At 40.2% G+C, this 19,998-nt stretch overlaps 1 protein-coding gene across 1 annotated transcript in view; it reads right to left on the reverse strand.

The window, feature by feature from the left end:
* The window catches only part of TRIP11 (thyroid hormone receptor interactor 11), a 66,982-nt gene extending 47,206 nt beyond the window's left edge, over positions 1-19,776 (reverse strand). The window contains exons 1-7 of the mRNA XM_042438649.1: positions 19,320-19,776; positions 10,369-10,445; positions 10,106-10,216; positions 8,997-9,275; positions 7,648-7,716; positions 6,095-6,260; positions 2,082-2,423 (exon numbers count right to left, since the gene is read on the reverse strand). Coding sequence (XP_042294583.1) covers positions 2,082-2,423; positions 6,095-6,260; positions 7,648-7,716; positions 8,997-9,275; positions 10,106-10,216; positions 10,369-10,445; positions 19,320-19,461 — 1,186 coding nt within the window. The 5' untranslated portion in view covers positions 19,462-19,776. The remainder of the gene's footprint in view (positions 1-2,081; positions 2,424-6,094; positions 6,261-7,647; positions 7,717-8,996; positions 9,276-10,105; positions 10,217-10,368; positions 10,446-19,319) is intronic.
* Between the last annotated feature and the right edge of the window lie 222 nt (positions 19,777-19,998).

The raw sequence follows: 19,998 nt of genomic DNA on the forward strand, positions 1-19,998 counted from the left end.
TTGAGCATAGGCGGAATTTGCCTTACAACGGGGGGGTGGGGGGTGGGTACGGAACGGATCCCTCACATAAGGCGAGGTTCTACTGTATCTCATTTATGTAGAAGCAACTAAAAAATGAGCTAGGAGCCCAAGTGAATCCAAGTCAATTCATATTACTAACACATTTTTCAGTAACATGGGAGAAGTGGTAAGACATCAGTGGTGTTCAAGAAAACATTTGAGTAACAAGCCACTCTTTTTAAATACAGTATTCTCAGAAGCAAAACAGAGGCTTATTTCCTTTAGTATTTGTCAACTTCCATCTTCAGGTTGCAGCCTCCTTGCATTCTAGACATCCTTGAGTGGAAATTACTGGAGGATAAAACTCCCTATTGTCCCAAAGCACTTTGTACATAGGCACTTGCCTATTCAAATTTCAAATTATTCCTAAAATAGTATATATACTCATCTATATATACTTTTATATATATATAAAAATTTATGCTCAAAATTGACTCCAAAATCCCAGGTTGACTTATTTACAGGTCAAAAAATTTATGCTCAAAATTGACTCCAAAATCCCAGGTTGACTTATTTACAGGTCACTATGGTAATGTGACAGCAGCTCTTTCAGATTTCCCCATGTGGTGGAAAGATAGTTTCTTTTTCTCTTGAGCCAAGCAGCAAGAGTCTTGATTGATTACTATATATACTCATGTAGATATTTTAGTAAAAAATTGACCCGAAAAACCTTAGTCGACATATCCACGGCTCAATGTAAGTACTGTACTTTAACTCTTATTGAAAAAGTAATGCTAGTGAAACACAAGAGTGTAATCTGTCCTGGAATAACTGACCCCTCTCCCCCCCCCTTTTTGTTTTCTCATCATTCCAGCCTTTAGTTTGAGCATAAACAGTTATGCCTACTAGAATTCTGTAAATTCCTTGGCATTATTTCCCTTTATGTCATCCTTTACATTATTTGTTACATGCCCCTAAGTTTTAGCCTTGATTTATCTATAGGTCATACCAAAATCCATAATTCTGGTCCCAAAACCTGACCTCGACTTATACATGAGGTCGACTTATAGGCGAGCATATACGGTAATTGTTTTTAAACAAACAGAGTGAAGGACTAAATGAAAGCTGAAATTATGAAGCAAAAAGGCTCAATTAGTCTCTTTTGCTGCACGCACACATACATACATTGAAGGAGCCTCCAAGTTTTACCCACAACTTATCCACGGGTCATGGCAAAATCCATAATTTTGGCCCCAAAACCTGCCATCGAGTTATACATGAGGTCGACTTATTAGTCAAGTATATACAGTAGTCTTTCCTACAAATGTAAAGGTCTGGAAAAAGTGGAATAATTTGGGGAAGTGAAGAGAACTGCTTTTTAAAAAACTTTTTAAAACCTTAAGCCCTTTTTCTTGAAAAAAATTGAAAGAAAATGGAATATAGGATATCTTCTTTTAGAATGATAGATGAAATCCAGATGTTCACGTATTTACACACTCAAAACTATTTCTAAAATCTGTATAAGAGGAAAACTTTTATGTGAGTAGTCACTATAATTTGTGGATTTGGGTTTCCTTTTCTCAAATCATTTTATGGAAATGGGTGCATTATTTCTGCTTCACACTGTAAAGAAGTAGTGCACACAAAATAATTTTCTCTGATGTTTTGTTCTGGTTTTTATGAGTGGGGCAACTGCTTGCTCCTCAAACCGGCAAAACCAAAGAGGTTCCTTATAGCTTGTAGCTCTATTTGTAGAAAAAATAAAATAAAATAAAATTTGTAATTATATTCTGAATAAAACAAACTTTTAATATATGAAAGATGACAGGTTCATGCCAAACAATTACATACTGTATGGTGGATTTTCTGTTCCTAAAGAAACATACTGACATTAAATCAGTAAAAATGTGTATGTGTTTAATACTGTGTTTTTCAATTTTCCAAAAACCCTTTTTATAGGGGGAAAACAGGAAAAAGTTACTTCCCTGCAAGGCTTTAATATTGCTGGAATTTTTACATCTCTAGTCTTTATATGCTGAAAGGAAATAAAACAAAATACCAAATCCCCTCTGTCTTCATACCAAGGAGGGCTTGTTGTAGTCGGAGCACTTCTGCCTGTAGTGAGTCTGCTGGATTATGAGAAAATGTCTCTTGCTCTTTCAAACCAGATTGTTCTTTGATAATAGATGCTTGGAGCTTACTGAATTCAGATTTTAGTCTTTCATATTCCTGTGTTAGTTGATTTTTCCCCATTTTTACCAATTCAAGTTCTTTCAAGAGAATATTTTTCTCTTCTTCTGCTGAAGATAATTGTTGACTTAAACTTTTCACTTTATCATGCAAGTCCTTCAAGTGTGGCGCTGTAGATTCAGAGAGACTGTTCTGCACATCTTGTTCAGAAGATGATTCAACAGCTCCACCAACTGTAAAGTAGGAGGAAAAATAGCATTTTCTTTACAATTGTCATAGAATCAAAGTACCTGAGAAATTTAGCAGCAATTTTGGAGATGAAAAGAACTGCAAACTAAAAAAATTAGAGTTAGTACTGCTGAACTGTACCTCAGGTTTTGTTTGTTTTGCCATTTTTTCGTGTGTATGTGTGTGCACTGCAGTATGAATGGAAAATCCAAGTTCCACAGAAATCTGAGGGTATCTTGGAAAACTTTCATTACTGTGAATTGTTATCCTTGGTAACAATCTACCTGAGCAAAGTGTTGCTAATAAGCTGTAAGACCATGGCTCTCAATAAGTTTAACTATTACATTATGTGGATTGGGAGGCTGAAAGCCAGAAACAAGAAACAATCTTCTCCCAGCATGTAACATCATGTAAAAACAAACAGGAAGTGAAGGTCTATTCTTTCACTACCACACTTCTGGAGTACCCTCTTCCAAGTCATTTTCAACCTGCTAATAACAGTGATAAGAATGCACAAAGAATTCTCTTTCACATAGGCTGGTATGTTTCTCCCCTTCTAGCCACTAAGCTAAATCTAACCAAACTGAACTGATGCTGTAGTCATGAACTAGTCTCTGTTCTCACAAATCCTACTTTGGGGCTCACAGAGAATAAACCAAGCTGAGACTATATGGAGAATCTGAAATAAATTCCATATCTTAACACAGTGGTAGCTTCATTGTGCTATGAAATTTATTGCGCCCTCTTGGGCCAGTCATTCACTCTTATATACCTCACCAAGTTGTTCTGGTGATTAAATTGAAAAGAAGAAAGCCACATACATTTTGAGCTCACTGAGGCAGGTACAATTATAATTAATGACAAGAGATGTGACAGCACTCTTGCTTTTCCTTCACAAAAGTATAATTCAGTGGATTAAGAGTTGACCTTCCCACAAACAGATGGGTTCCTTTTGATGATGGAAGAAATGGTCAACCGCTGAAATCTTCCCACCAGAAGGGATAGGTTAGCTCAGTTCCTCCTTGCTCTTACAGTCTGCAATGCCACCAAACAGTTTTGGAGGGTCTTTGAAAAACCCAGAGAAGATACTGGGGGGTCAGATGAGTGGGCATAGGAAACTGCAAGACAGAGAGCAAAATTGGTAAAAAAAAAAACACACACACACACACACACACATAAAAGAAACCCAAGCCTGTAACCCACAGGATCACTCAATTAGAATACTTCCATTTCAACTATGGAGTGTGTTAATCTGTAAGTTTATAAAGCAAAACACATTTTTATGCTATATGAACGAGTGTATTATGATTAATCATCAGTTAGGAATGAATGTTCTATGTGGTAACCTGCTAAAGTTGTAAAACAGGAGCTACCACTACACAGCTGTGAACAACAGGTTGAGACTAATCCACTGATTCCATGGAGCTTTTTATTTAGGACAGAGCTTTTTGCACTGGGCATTCTCCAGATGCAGTGGACTCAAAAGATCATGTTCCTTGGCCATGAGCCATGTTGGCTAAAGATGACAGAAGCAGTGGTCAAAACATCAAAGGAGTGCCATGTTGGAAAAGCCTGGTTTAGAATATGAAACTACTTTCAATTAATATTCAGAAGAAATATCCCCCCACCCTCCCAAAAGCTTACACTTTGAATGAAGAGACCTCTGCACAAATTTCCAGTTAGTCCCATAGGTTATTAGGTAATCTGGCTCAGTATTACACATTATTATGAGAATAAAAAGGATTACCTCTATTGAACCTCTCTGAAATATGCTTTAAGAAATAGTACTTTCCAGAAGAGGTAGTCCTTTTCATTCTCATAATAGATCTGCATAATTATGATAATATCAAAGCTGCAGACTACTGACTGGTATTGATGAGTCTTAAACTATGACAAGCCTCTTATCTGAATGCCTTAGAAAAAGTTTAGGAACTTTTATAGGTGTTACCAGCACACAAATATCATATTAGAAAATGTAGCTATAGATAGCTATGAGAGGAACTGGATTTACTACCAACATTTTTGATCTTGATAGGTGGAAAGCTGCAGTGTTTAAGATTGCTGTGTGAATCAAGCCATGAGTCTTGAGTCAAACTTGGGAAAGTCTGGCACTGATAGGACTTTGGAATCCCATTATATAAGCCTTTCCCAACTCCCATCACCCCTAAACAAAATCCAACTGGTGACAGTTCTAGTATATCAACCTCTGGTGAATAAAGCTTGAAAACAATGGACTAAGTACTTTAAAAATGTTTTAAAAGTCACTCAGAAAGCTGGAAAAGCATAAGTACCTAGTAAAACACAAATGGAAAAAAAGAAACCACCAGTTCCATTTGGGGTAGAAATTTAAAAGCTGCCTACAGTAATTGTAATTCTTGTGAAAACTGTAAGCTCAACCTTTCAAATTATAAAGGCAAAACAGGAGATGAGACAAGTGACAAGAAGATGATGTATAGTCTGTTCATTTTTTCTCTATAAAGTTTTCTTTGGCTGCATCCACACTGCAGAAATAATCCAGGTTGACGCCACTTTAACTGCCATGGCTAAATGCCATGGAATTCTAGGAAGTGTAGCTTGTCGTGGCACCAGAACTCTCTGACAGAGGAGGCTAAATGTCTCACAAAACTCAATTCACCAAATTCCATAGAATTAAACTATGACAGTTAAAGTTGAAGTGGTGTCAAACTGGATTATTTCTGCAGTGCAGATGCAGCTTTTCAGGATGAAGACAATCTAGACAAGGATGGGAATCACAAAAACCTCCCGATACTGTTGAACCGCATCTCTTGTCTTCTTCATTATTAGCTATGCTAGCTATGCTGGCTGAGGTAGCTGGGACTTGCAGTCCAACAAAATCTGGAGAACCATGTGATTTTTGTTCTGGTATAGGTTCTAGACTGTAGGGCAGTGGTTCCTAAACTTTCATCCGCCAGGTGTTTTGGACTTCAACTCCCAGAAGCCCCAGACAGATCAGTCAACTGTCAGGAATTCTAGTCCAAAATAATAATAATAATAAATAATAAAAGTTTTATTTATATACCGCGCCTTCCTTGGATCAGGGCGGTTTACACACCTAATACATGATACATACAATAGATTAAAAGCAGAACAATACATCATACAATAAAATAAAAACAGGTAAAGCCCCAATTAGCCCATCCTCATGGCCACGGAAGAGGAGGGAGGCCCTTAGGATTTTTATAGGGGGAATGCTTGGTGGAATAGTAAGGTCTTCAAGTCCTTCTTAAACTGGGCCAGGGAGGTAGTTGAGCGGAGCTCGGCGGGCAGCGTGTTCCAAAGGGCCGGGGCGGCGATGGAAAAAGTCCGCCGTGAGACGGAAGAAAGCCTAGCCCCTGGCACCTTCAGTAATAGCTGCCCGGATGTTCTGAGGGTGCGGGACAGAATGTACGGGGAGAGGCGGTCCTTCAGGTATCCTGGGCCCAGGCCATTTAGGGCTTTATAGGTAATCACCAACGCCTTATATTGGGCCCGGAAGCCAAAATAGCTGGAGGACCAAAGAATCATTGCTTTGTTGGGGGGTGGGGCATGGGGAAAATGTAGCAGACACTAGAGATATGAAAGAATACTTGGAATTTGTGATGTTTTTAATTGCTAGGGACAATAGTAACCGGCTATCCAAAATCCTTCAAAACTCCCAATCAACAATAAGCAACACCTTTCTGTATTTGATCTTCAAGTTCTTCAATTCTTTCCTCATATTCACCCAGTTCTTCTCTATGACGCCGGCTTATCTCTCCTAATTTTTGACGATGTGCATCCTGTAATACTGAAAGCTCATGCTGGTGTTCGTCTATTTCTTGACTCAATTTCTTTTTAAGCTCCTAAAATGTGTAATTAAAGAAAGTTAAAGAAAAGCCTGCACTACTCAATCTGCCTATGGTAACACATATGATTTTAGAGAAAAAATAGTAGTGAAAATGCATCCTGTCACTTCAGTCTACAGTCACATCAAGAAATCATAAAATCCTTTCCAAATAGCACAGCCTAACTCATGTATGTTAAAGACAGAAATGTGAAGGTGTGTGTGTGGGCAGAATACTGGAATAAGAAATAAAATATTTAAGATACAGTGTTCATATACTGAATCTCCACACATTATTACTGAATACCATATAGCAAATAGACTTTTATGTAAGACTGTGTAGTTCCGTGCTAAACTGAACAGTGGTTTGTAAGCTGGTCCCAGTGCATAAACCACTGGCTTCCAGATCATGGTGAGTTTCCAGGAAAGAAATATCAGTGCAGTCAATGGGCCCAAATAAAGTATGGCTTCCAAACACATTAGGTGGGAAAATGTAAGTGCCTCATAGCAAATACCCTGAGAATCACTGATGTACAGTATCAGGACATCACAATTTCTGGTTCTGCTTTCCTTCTCCTAGTGTGTGTGTGTGTGTGTGTGTGTGTGTATAACAATGTTGTATATCTGCTTGACACTATGAAGCACTGTTATTGTGTATTTCCGGGTCATTTTGACTTATTCTGAGGGGGTTTACTATTGTCTTCCCCTGAAGCCAAATGTGACGTGCCCAAGGTAACCCAGTGGATTTCCATGCCTGAGCATGGATTCAAGCTCTTGTTTCCAAGAGCCCTAGTCCAATGTTCAAACTACTATACAATGTTCCCACAGTGTGTTTGTTTTGTTTTTGCTTGATTCTCATAAGCTGGCAAAACCAAAGAGGCTTCTTGCAATTCAGGACTTTATAGATCCATTAATAATATTTTTTGAACAAATTGTACTTTTAAAATACCAATCATGATAATTTTATACCACAGCAAGTTATACATAATGGATTTTATGTCCCTAAAGTAATAACGTGCCTTTAAATCTGTAGACTACTGGTCATCTCCCCAACTCAGAAACTTTCTTTTCTCTTTATGGCTTGAAAATTTGTGGAAATTTTACATCTCTAAGTAAGGAACATAACTTCTGATGTCAGTCACTATTATGTGCAATCACCTTGAGGTGAGAGCCAAAAAGACAAAGTTACACATTTTTAAAAACAAACAAACACAAGATCACTGTTATAGTTAATCTGGGGAAATGAATTCTAAAATTAACAGGATTAATATTGATGTTTATGTGAAATCCAGAATTTTTTTTACCACAGAAGAGCTACACACATTAATGCTTTATACATCAGAGAATTTTTAAAAAACCATGGCAAATGTACAATGGCAGATTTATTTTTTTTAAAAAAATCTTACCTTGATAATATTTTGCAGCTTGCAGATTTCACTCTGATCTACATTATTCATCCCTTCAGGTTTTGAAAACTAAATAAAAGAGCAAAATACATGCTCAGATATGTTTAACCACATGTCTTTGAAAGGCAAGCAGCTACAATAGCAGTCATATAGTTAGAAGATTTTATCATTAACAGCTGGACAATATTTAACAAGACAAATGATTGAAGAATAGGATGAGTCTAAAATATTCATGTGGCCCAGTGCACTGAATGCCAGGAGATAACTTAGCCTTTTATTCATCAAGTGTTCTCTGGTTTTAGTATTTTTAAGTGAATAATCCAATTCATATGTATAAGTAAGAGAGACATAAACAGAAAGAACTGAAGCAATATTCAATAAAAAACACTTTTCTATAATCAAGAAGTTACTTCAATATATATCTATATTCAGAGCCAGTAAAAAAAAAACAATTAGGATTTATTTGTTATTGACAAAATTCAAACTTCTTGTAGATTGTAGCACTGCATATTATGAATTTTCTTTACAGGTGCATCATGAAACAAGTGCATCATAAAGCCTATGGGGTGGAAGAGACAGCCAGGAAAAAGTGGCTTGAATCTGCATTTTCTGAAAGCAATTTGAACTCCCGCTGACTGCACGGGCCGCTCCCAAGGCGGCCTGAATGTGCATGGCCTGATTGTAAAGCACAGCGACAAGCCACACCAATTTTTTTTGCCTTGCCACCATCCATGCACACTTTTGCACAAACATGCTGCTAGTGACCGCCTGCTGCCTAGATGGCATCCCATTGGATGGTCACCCATCTGAATGGCCACATGACAACCTCCACCAGAATAGGGCACTGGTATGCCCAGTAAAACACTGGCAAAGCACACTCATGGAAACCCCGTCCCCACATGCCCCCTTCACCCCATGCTCCCTCTTTGGACTGTCTGGTTTGTGAGTGTTGTCATTACATCTACTGGACATGTTGTTACATGTTCACTATTTTACACCGACATCCCGACTGCTGGGTACAGCAGCTCTGTCCCTTTTTAATGTGCTACTGCACCAGTGTGTTTATATGCAACTTTAGGGTTAGGATTAGAATAAATCACTCCTTTAGAACTGCTCTCGTGTTGGGGCATTCATATGTAGGGTCACAGGTGTGCATTTTTCCAGCTAAATCAGAATATTCCAGATGCCTTTTGTTTCAGAATTTAGTCCCAGAGTGTGGCTTTGATGTGATTTCTGCCTGGTTTGGAGTTGTGCATCATTTAAATACCCTGTGTCCAAAGCGGTTTGAAATTGCTTTATTTAGCCCGTGTGTTTCACTCCAAGGTATCACTTAGAGAAAAGTGACCTACCTGTGCCATTTGTTTCCAATGTTCAACTTCAGATTCCAGTCTTGAAACCTCATTGGACAGTCTGTTTATCTCTTGCTGGGACCAGATTACATCTCCAAAGTCCATGTCATCTCCTTGAAAACTGGAAGAACTATGTCTAACCATAGGAACAAAGGAAGCTGATGTAGTGGTGGATGGAGAGACAGCAGTTCCTAACTGTGATGACTGAGCAGCTGATTGTACCTTCTGCAATTGCTCCTGTAGTGTATTCTGCCTAGCTTTAAGATGGCTGATTTCTACCTAAACGTATGGAAATAAAACACAATGACATGTAGAGTTTACTAAGGAAGGGCAAGTAATCTATGAAAATGATCATATTTTAATAATATCTAGTTTCTAGTCAACAGGTGACTTGAAGTTGCACAAAGAAAGAGACTTTGCTGACCAAGAATTAGGATTTAACTCAGTGAATATAAATGGTATAATCTGTTTCCTAACCAGAATTCATTGCTCCTTTCAAGAAATCAAGCGTGCAAAAGGGGCTGGGAAACTATCAAGGGCAGGGAGCCAGATTCCAATACCCACACACTCACCAATCACTCTGTGGGTCAAATTACATCAAGAGATGAGACCATATCTCTCAATGTCACTAGGTTCCAGGCACCTCAGCTATAAATCTGGTTTTGCTCAGCAAAGGCTTTCCTCAGCTAGGAAAAGCTTGTATGAAGTGAAGTCAGGCCCCTGACCAAGGCCTCTCTGTCTGTTGTGTCAGCTGGGTGCCTAGACCTTCTCCGCCTCTATCTTCGCAACGTGGTCAAAATGGAAGAAAAGTTAAATAGCTGGTGCTTCAAGGAGCAGGTCTAGAGAAGGTGAGAACAGAGAGAAGCAAGTGGGATGCAGATGAATTGCTCTCCCAATCCCCTCCCTTCTAGGAGGGGAAGGGGGCTAATCCCAGGTCCTGCAGGCCAAATTTTGTACATGAGCCAGGGGCTTCAATAAAAGAATCATATGCACAATTAGAAAAACTTGATGTATAAACTTAGGCATTAACATTTATGACACAATTTACAAATGTAATAAAAGATCAAGACAGAGTGATGTTGTTAAGCATTCTCTGTACTTTTTTGTACCTCTTTCTGCTGAAGTTGATTGCGGTATTCTATAGACTGCTGCTTTATTTGAATTTCTGCAGCTTCATGCTTTTCTTCCAGGTCACTACAAACTTTCTTCAACCTCTCGTTCTATGGGAGAAAAAGTAATTGGACCATTCAATAAATTAATTTAATTTAATCCAATATACAGTATCCTGAAAATATGAGAAAATCTTCAGACTTGTGAAAAAAACAGAAATGAGTTTTTCAACATGCATTATTTTTCTAGATTACTGTCCCACCTCTGATCTCAGTGTTGCAAGAATATTTTCTACATCTCGGAGACTTGAACTAGATACAGGAAAACCTGCTGCAGCATCTGAAAAGAATAGAGAAGGGAAGGAAATGAAACAAGCAAATTCTCATAATACTGTACCTAATGAAAAATATAATTAATGATATTTTCCACATCTCTGAAAATGACTGTTAACTTGATTGGAATGTATTTCCCTCAATGTTGTCCAAGGTAGATTTAAAATGCTTATCTCAGACTAAATTCCTTCAACTGTATATATTCCCTAACAAATCTTCAGAATTCAAGTGTTTTGGATTTAAAATGAAACAAACATACAAGGGACCATATTTGATAGAATTATTATTCTTCCAACTTCTTCTTCTTATTATTATTATTATATTTATTTTTATTCTGCTTTTCTCCAAAGATTGGGACCTAAAGTGGCTTACAGTCTTAAAAAAACAATACAATTAAAAACTTATAAAGCTGACAATTAACTTGTCTGCAAAGATACCATATTTTCCTGTTCTTGGAAACTTACATGCTTTAAACTGAGGCTGTAGAAATAATGCAATTTAACTCCACTTTAGTTGCCATGGCTCAACGCTATGGAATTCTGGGAACTTTTGTTTGCTGTGGCACCATAGCTCTCTGACAGAGAAGATCAAATGTCTCACGAAACTACAATTCCCAAAATTCCATAGCATTGAACCATAGCAGTTAAAGTGGTGTCAAACTGGATTACTTCTGCAGTGCAGATGAAGTATGAGTTGAACAATTTCCAAATGTTGCCAGACTGCCATAACATCTGACCATTGGCTTTGCTGGCTACTGTATAAACGATGGGACTTGTAATTTAATTACATTTGGAGAGTCGCATATTGCCCATCCTGATCTAAATTTTTAGAAAAAGAGGGGAGAAATCACATCAGAAGCACTATTTGCTTGGGATACAATGGCTGGTTTATCTTAACCATAGACAAGCAGTACGCTGTGTAAAATGTGAATTTCTCCTGCTTTGTTTTTGTTTATTTGGCATAAACATTACGGAACATTTTTCCATTCTATACACCTCTACAGACCTCCATGACACTTTAAAATTACTCAGTAAGGTTTCCCAGCCCTTTGGAGCAGATTTATTTGCATGAACAGCTGCAAAACAAGCGACTCCCTTTTCATATCTGCTGAAATTCAACAAAAGTGCCCTGTTGGTATTTGCCACCACAAGTAATACTTTTTTTATATAAAAGAAGATGTAGTTCCCAAACAAATCTATTCATGAAGCAGAAACCATGGTTTATTGCCAGCTTACAAATCAGTTTATTCTGGAGCAATCCCCCAGAAACTTAAGCTTGAATCTCACAAAAACCTTTTGATTTTTCCTTTGTTACAACTATTCATGCACCAAGGCAGGGGAAAACTGAACCAGCTTTATGCACTGCACATACTAATTCAAGATAAAGTAGGATAAGGCAGGAATTCTGCGTTATCATTTATGTACAATCACCCTCAATAACTGCTTATTGTGTCTAAACACAATCTGGCAATACTGAATTTCTGTCAGAACAAAGCCAAATGTCTTCACAGGTTCATTTGAAGGTTGCATTTCTAAAACTACATCAAAGACAGTTGTTATCATCACTGATAAAGTCTGAGCTCTAAAAATCCAATATTCAATAAAATTCCTACCTATTTTCAGTTCAAATATATGCACTAAAACTTCCTAAAATTAGTATATTTACAAATTTTAGGCATCTGTATTAGGCTGTATTTGCCATAATAATTATCCTGAAGAACATATCATCCCTGGGATTTATTTTCACAGTGGCTGCAGAAAACTTTACAGCTGAACTTTGCTTTCTGCGTGTCCACAATAAAACAAAATGTTCTCAGATGAGGTAATCTCTTTTTTCTTTTGTGTATTTTACACAAACTATTCCCCACATGATACTGAGTGAATGGAATGGATATTGCCATCTAAAAAACTTACTACTGAACTGAGTCCTCTGCCACATTAACATTATTTCATGGCAATAACTGAGAAAGTATATATCATAATATAATGGAACCATTAGTGCGCGTGCACACACACACACGCGCACATACATATATAAATCAGATATACTGTTCTCCCTCCATTCTCATGGTATTCAGACTCGCATCCCTCGCTTATGCATAAGGGACAAACAGAGGGGGAATGAATGGGGCAGGCCCCCGTGCGCATGCGCCTATATCCAAACTAATGAGGCTTGAATACAAGCAAATCTCCATTTTCTTGAGGGGGTCCAGAACAGATCCCACGCAAAAAAGAAGGGGCGACTGTATATTTATAAATATCTAAATAATATATTTAGATATATATTTATCAGATATATTTTAGAAAGCATATGTCTTATTTGCCCTTTTAAACTGTTACCTGTTTTCTTTAATACGTTGTAAATGATGTTGTGCATAGTTTATTTGTTGTTATTCCCCGCCTCAATCCATGGGGAGAGGCGGGTGATAGATAGATAGATAGATAGATAGATAGATAGATAGATAGATAGATAGATAGATAGAATTTATTTATAAGTATTATTATTAATATTAAATTTAGAAATGGGCACAGATTTAGTAAATTAGTTGTTGGGAGTTCTACTGCCTATTACAGTGGTGCCTCGGGTTACGAAAGTAATTCGTTCCGCGGCCGCTTTCGTAACCCGAAAAGCCTTCGTAAGCCGAATTGCCATAGGCGCTAATGGGGAAAAGCCGCGATTCCGTGCGAAAAAGCCGAAAAAAGCACCAAAAGTTTTTTCGTAACCCGAAAAAACATTCGTAACCCGGAACAATGATTCCCTATGGGATTTTTTCGTATCCCGAAAATTTCGTAACCTGGGTATTTCGTATCCCGAGGTACCACTGTACTAATATCTCTCCCGGCAACATTTAAGTACCAAATTTCAAAATGTTGGCAACACTACAGCAAACTTGAAAATCATTGCATGTGTGTGTCTGCACCTTCAAGTTACCTGTAGACTTATAGTGATCCCATGAATTTTACAGGGTTTTCTTAGGCAAAGAATGCTCAGAGGTGCTTTTGCCAGTGCCTTCTTCTGAAATATAGCCTACAGCACTTGGTATTCCTTGGCAGTCTCCTATCCAAGTACTAACGAGGGCTGATCTTGCTTAGCAAGATCAGGTGGGAGCAGGTGTCTTTAAGGTATTAGCCCTGAACTGAAAATCATTACAGATAATATAAATGGAAGCAAGAATCCTTAGGGCATTTTAAAGTACTATTTAGTATAGTGCATACCAAATTCTGTAGATGCTCACGTTCCATTGCATCAACAACAAACGTTATTACAGCCATTTGGCCAGCACAGTTCCATTGCATACAATGTCACAATAAAATAGTATCCCTTATATGAAATGGCAAAATCAAGGTTTGCCTTTTGGATAATTTTCTATGTATGTATTTTGAATATTTTAAAGCTGTGGATGGTGGAATCGGGATGCAGAAACTGTAGCTATGGCAGACCAACTGTACTGCCACCCAATGAATTTTACTCAGATGTACATACAGCTCAGTTTAAATGGAATGATAACAGTTCCATGTAGATGTACATTTAATGCTATAAAATATAACTGTTTTTACATGGCTCACTACTAACTGAGAATGCAGTGGGATGTCGCCATCTGCAGGCTTGCCATCCATGGATTTGAGCATCTACGGATGGCAAGCCCCACTGTCCGCAATGGCAGTGTGTACCTACAGCTGCACGCACACTGTGCTTCCATTAGGAACAACAGGACTTGAGGTCCTATGTTTTTTCTTATCTGCGCCCCGGGGGGGGGGGGGGGGGGCTGGAATGGATCCCCCATGGATATGAAGATCCAACTGCATATCGAGTGCCAATACACCACATGTTCTCAGCTTACTCCTAACAGCCCTTGTAAGGACTCCCAATTTGGTGAGATGCAATTCAAAAATAATAGGAGGGGCCAATAGGCTACATCAGCTTTATAGAATCAGCTTTTGTCACACAGACAACAAATTCTATCAAACAGTAGCCTTGCATGAGTGAAAAATGCTTTTGCTTTTGCTAGCCTATTTTACTTACTGCTCTCATACTTACACCTCTCTGTATTATATCTTGTATGGAAGGAATGGGCTATTATCCCAAAGCTTGGAGTCAGTTTCCCACTCCAAAACTAGAAGTGCCCCAAATTCCATATCTGGTATTGAAAAACAGGGGGGTTGGGTTTTTTACAATGCTGAATAGTGGGGGGGGGGCTGCAATCTATATAAAAGTGAATATGTCAATTTACCTTTTATTTTTAATAGAGTCCATATGGTTTTAGGGCCTCTAAGAGCTTCAGGAGCCACATATTGGCCCAAGTCTATACTTCCCCATTCCTGCTGTATAGTTTCAGAGGGCACTCTGTCCTCATAAGAGCAGCCTTTTGTGTGTTACAAGAGAGGACTGCATAAGATAAAAGAGACTGGTGAAAATCAGGTATCACACCTTTTGTCAGCAGAACTGCTTTTCTCTAGCAGAAAGCACGGATACACATCAAGGACCTATTTCTGCCAATGACTCCTATGTAGCTTGGTCAAGTGCTAAATCTTAATATTTTATCTAGATACCATACCCTATGTTTAGAGGTGATATGATAGCCATGTTTAAATATTTGAAGGAAAGTCATATTGAGGATGGAGGAGCCCTGGTGGCACAGTGGTTAAATGCCTGTACTGCAGCCACTCACTCAAAACCACAAGGTTATGAGTTCAAGACCAGCAAAAGGGCTCAAGCTCGACTCAGGCTTGCATCCTTCCGAGGTCGCTAAAATGAATACTCAGATTGTTGGGGGCAAATTAGCTTACAGTTGTAAACCGCTTGAACACTGCTTAGGTGGTATTAAACAGTATATAAATGAAGCTTGTTTTTGTTGATGGAGCAAGTTTCTGCTGCTCCACTGACTAGGACACAAAGCAATGGATCCAAGCTAAACATTAGAGATTCCACCTAAACATTAGGAAGAACTTCCTGATGGTAAGAGTGCTGTTCAGCTGTGGAAGACACTCCCTCAGAGGGTGGTGGACTCTCTTTCTTTGGAGGTTTTTAAACAGAACCTATTTAAACAGTCTTAAACAGATAACAAGAGTGCTTGGACTTTGTATTCCTGCACAGCAGGGAATTTGACTGGATGCCCTTGTGGTCTCTTTCATCTCTAGAATTCTATGCTCATAATAGGTGCAAATCTGCAGTTTGAAGTGGACTTGAATGAACCTGGGCTAGGTGTTAACATCTATATTCACTATTCTATTGGTGTATTATTATTATTATTATTATTATTATTAAACTTTATTTCTATAGCGCTGTAATTATACACAGCGCTGTACAAAGTCGGTAAAATTAGGAGTAAATAAAAGCCTGCCCTATTATTATTACTGGTGCTGTACTGGTGCCCCCTGAATGTGCTCTCTGGAGGCACAGGTTAACTCATTAGTTTATGTCAGTGCTTTTAGCTTAGTAGACTCCTGATGTTTTAGACTAGGACTTTCAGCATTTCTCTTGGCAAATTATCTACAATTATAAATTAATACATGCATGCTATTCACCAAATTAATAAATAGCTACCACAGTGAAAATCTTAGCCCTGAACACCTCCCTTGTTAATGGATCCTTGCCTGAAAATGAATAGGGCAATTACAAGCAGAACTGGTATGAACAATTGAGTGCATATGAATTTCTAGAAGAATATATGTGGAGTCTAACAGCATGCCTGTTAATTCAGAAGTAAAGCCCACTGAGTTCAATACGGCTCAGTCACAGATGCAGTGGACCCTCTGTATACGCGGGGGATCAGTTCCACCCCCTGCATATGAGAAAAATCACCTATGCTCAAGTCTCATTAAAATCAATGGGTGTGCACTCCTGTAAGCAGAGGTAGGGAAAATGTGATCTGTGGAAAAGAGGCCACATAGAGGACCCCCCCCCAAAAAAAAAGGCAAATTAGAAGGGTGTGGTAAACACTGAGAATGTGTGTGTGTGGGGGGGGGGGATAATGGGGCACATCCATTCAAGTTCCTTGGGGGGGGGGTCACTGCAACCCCAAATCTCTGACAGTATCCCACCCCTGACACACTTAAAACCCTGGGAGAAAAGTTGCTCATGAACCACCTCCATTGCTGTGAAACTCCCCAGTCTGTGAGACAGATTCTGTGTTATTACATTTTAGCTCTTTTCTAATTGCTATAGAATTTCTATAGGGTTTTATAGTGTGTTATACTTGTTTTAGTGTTATTTTGTGTTGTTTTGAAATGGCCAAAGGGCTAATCAATAAACATTTGTTCTACAAGGGATAAAACTACCTCATCGTAGGAAAACTGGGATCTCTTCTGATAGTGCCTTACCACTCTGGCTGCCTTTCTGGGAGCAGCTGAAAAAGTTCACTCTCAACCAGATTTCTTAGTGTTTTATATACTTTGATCCTCAACTGCTGTATGTTTTGGCTCTTTCAACCGTCATTTAACATGCTGTGTGTTTTGACAATAATTTTTCAGTTTTTAAATTTATCCTGGCGGAATTTGGTTTTCGTTCAAATGCCTTAAAGATGAAATTTTATTTATTTATCAAACCAAATGTTAGTGTGCATAGCTCTCCTCTTCCTCATGTCATCCAACAACCTAGTAGGGTAAGCCAGGCTGAGATGAAGAATGTGACTGGAATATGATTACCGAATGAGTTTCATGGTTCATTGAGGACTAAGACCCAGATCTGCCACATCAGCATAGTCCAAGACTCTTACTTTTTTTTAAAGAATAAGCTGTTAGTGTCTCCTTGAACCAGTATGGCATAGTGGTTTACGTTTTGGACTCTGGAGAGCAGGGTTTGAGTCTCCATTCGGCCACAGAAACCCACTGGGTGACCTTGGGCAAGTCATACCCTCTCAGCCTCAACCCCCCTCCCCTACAATAGATTTATCTTAGGGTCACTGAAAGTTGGAAACGACTTGAAGGCACACAACTACAATAACAACAACAAAAAAATATCTCTTAGGTTCAAAACTGCCTTTGTTTTTAGAATGACTGGTCTAGTTTTGGACCTCATCTTGTTCCCACCCTACAGGAATATTTAGATCCCTCCGTTTAAAGTGGTGCTGTGGTTTATAGCCTGCATAGCATAGTGGTTTGAGCACTGGAGGTCAGGGTTTAAATCCCCACTCAGCCATGGAACCCCATTGGGTGACCTTAGGCAAGACACACTCTCTCAGACCTCAGGAGATGGGAATGGCAACCCCGCCCCAAGAAACTTTCCAAGAAAACCCCTTAATAGTTTCACTTTAGGTTTGCTGTAAGTCAGAAATGATTTGAAGGCCAAACACCACCATATTATGCTTTCCTCCAGCCACCCCTAGAATACCAGTCATATTTATGGCCAAAGCCCTTGCATTCTTATTTGAGGATGCCCCACTTTCAAGACAGAATTTCCTCTGAACTTCTGGGAACTGGATTTGGCTTCTCCTCCAACCATCTCTGCATCAGTCCCTTTTACCTGCTGCCACCCCTCAAGTGCTGGATTAGGACTCTGGAGGCCAGGGTTCATTTCCCAGCTCTGCCATGGAACCCACTGAGTCACACTCTCTCAGCCTCAAGGGTAGGCCATGGCAAACCTCCTTTGAACAAATACTGCCAAGAAAACCCTGCCATAAGTTGGAAATGACTTGAAGGCACACAACAACAACAACAACAACAACAACAACAGCTTTTTTTAAAAAACTAATTTTCCAGCCTCTGATTTAGAGGTGGCTGGTCATGAATGGGGCAGTTTAGTACCAATTAGATGCATAAAAGGCCGGCTCCTGGTACAGATGGAAACTAGTACAACTGGTTTGTTGCGGTGGATTGACATTATTCTTGTCTGCCTTTAAGTCAACATAGCTGCCTGCAGTTTCCCAACTCTCCTTAGGGATATAGGGGCTTATCATGATAGATACAGAGGGGGTGCATGCCTTGTTTTTTAAAGGTACATGGCTTTGCTTCTGCCACACTATAGAAATTAAGCAGCAAGATTTACAATAAAGTGCAGGCAGTTGTCCACCGAGAGCCAACCTGTCGCAGTGGTTTGAGTGTGGGGCTACAACTCTGGATACCAGCATTTGATCCCCAGCTCAGCCATGAAACCCACTGGGTGGCCTTGGGCAAGTCACACTCTCTCAGCCTCAGGAGAAGGCCATGGCAAAACCTCCTCTGAAGGATTTTGCCAAGAAAGCCCCATAACAGGGGTTAGGGAAACCGCCTGAAGGCACCCAACAACAACAACAACAACAACGTTGCCCCTGGGCAGGTTTCCACCCTGAAAACATATTTAATACATTTTAAAACATGCTTTAAGCATGTATAAACTTTTTCATCCACTATCTATATTCTCTCCATGGAAAGGAAAACTTCCACATATATTTGACCAAAAGTCACCCTTGAAAGAAGTCGAAAGAAGGTTTGGAGGCCAACATTATAGATTGTGATTTGACTTGTGTATAAGTCAACACTAAAACTTAGGGGCCCATCACAGAATCGTAGAGTTGGAAGAGACCACAAGGGCCTCCAGCCCAAGACTCACCGTGAAAGCATCCCTGACAGAAGGCTACCCAGCCCCTGTTTAAAGACCTCCAAAGAGGGAGACTCCACGACTTTCTGAGGGAGCATGGCCCTAGAGCCTGAAAGCCCCACAAAAAACTATGGCTACCATCCCTGAAAGCCTCCAGCTTCACTCCTGAAGTGGCTTCCAATGTGTGAGCCTCTTGCCCCAATGAATGACCCTCTCCCTGGGGATTAGCTACTCCTCCTAATCTGGTCAGTATCCTTTCAGAATTGCCCAATGTTCTTCAATGGGCGAGTATGGCTTCTCGGTGGGCAAGAGTCCCAATGCTTCCCGATGGGCGAGGCTCCCTCTCGGCGCTCGCTCTCTCTCTCACCTGCTCCCTCCTCGCTGCCTTCCAGCAGCATATCCTTGGTGAAGCTGGAGATCTGCCCGGTCAGGGTCGAGAGGCTGCCTCCGACTTGCCCCACCAGGGACTGGCCCAGCCCTGCGCCCAGGCCCCCCAGCCACGACGCCATCCCTCCTCCTCCTCTGGCTCCTCAGGCGCCTCAATGGGGCCCAGGCAGCCCTCGCCCGGCTCCCTCCTTCAACCGAGGAGCCCCGCCCAAGAGAAACCGGCGGCAGTCAGCGTAAGGAGCGGGACCCCGCCGCCATGAGCCCCTGCCGGCTCCCTCTTCCTCGGCGGACGGCTTCCGTCAACGGAGAGGCCTCCCGCTTTAGGCTGCCACCTCAACGGCCGCCATGATTCCTCCCGGATCACCATAGAGGCCGCGCGGCTAGAGCGCCCCAGAGAGCGAGCGAGCGAGAGAGGCGCCGTTCAGGGAACGTGGCCCCAGAGACGCAAGGCATGTCGGGACAGAGGAGGGAGGCTGAGAGAGGACACCCGCAAGGCATGTCGGGAGAGAGGAGGGAGGCTGAGAGAGGACACCCGCAAGGCATGTCGGGATAGAGGAGGGAGAGTGGCAGGACGCCCGCCTCGCCTGAGGAGGAGACTCTTCTTCTTATAATAATAATAATAATTTATTTCTATACCGCCCTTCTAGAAATCAGGGCGG

The sequence above is a fragment of the Sceloporus undulatus genome, chromosome 1 (genome assembly GCF_019175285.1).
Source record: "Sceloporus undulatus isolate JIND9_A2432 ecotype Alabama chromosome 1, SceUnd_v1.1, whole genome shotgun sequence".
In the NCBI taxonomy this organism is placed as follows: Eukaryota; Metazoa; Chordata; class Lepidosauria; order Squamata; family Phrynosomatidae; genus Sceloporus; species Sceloporus undulatus.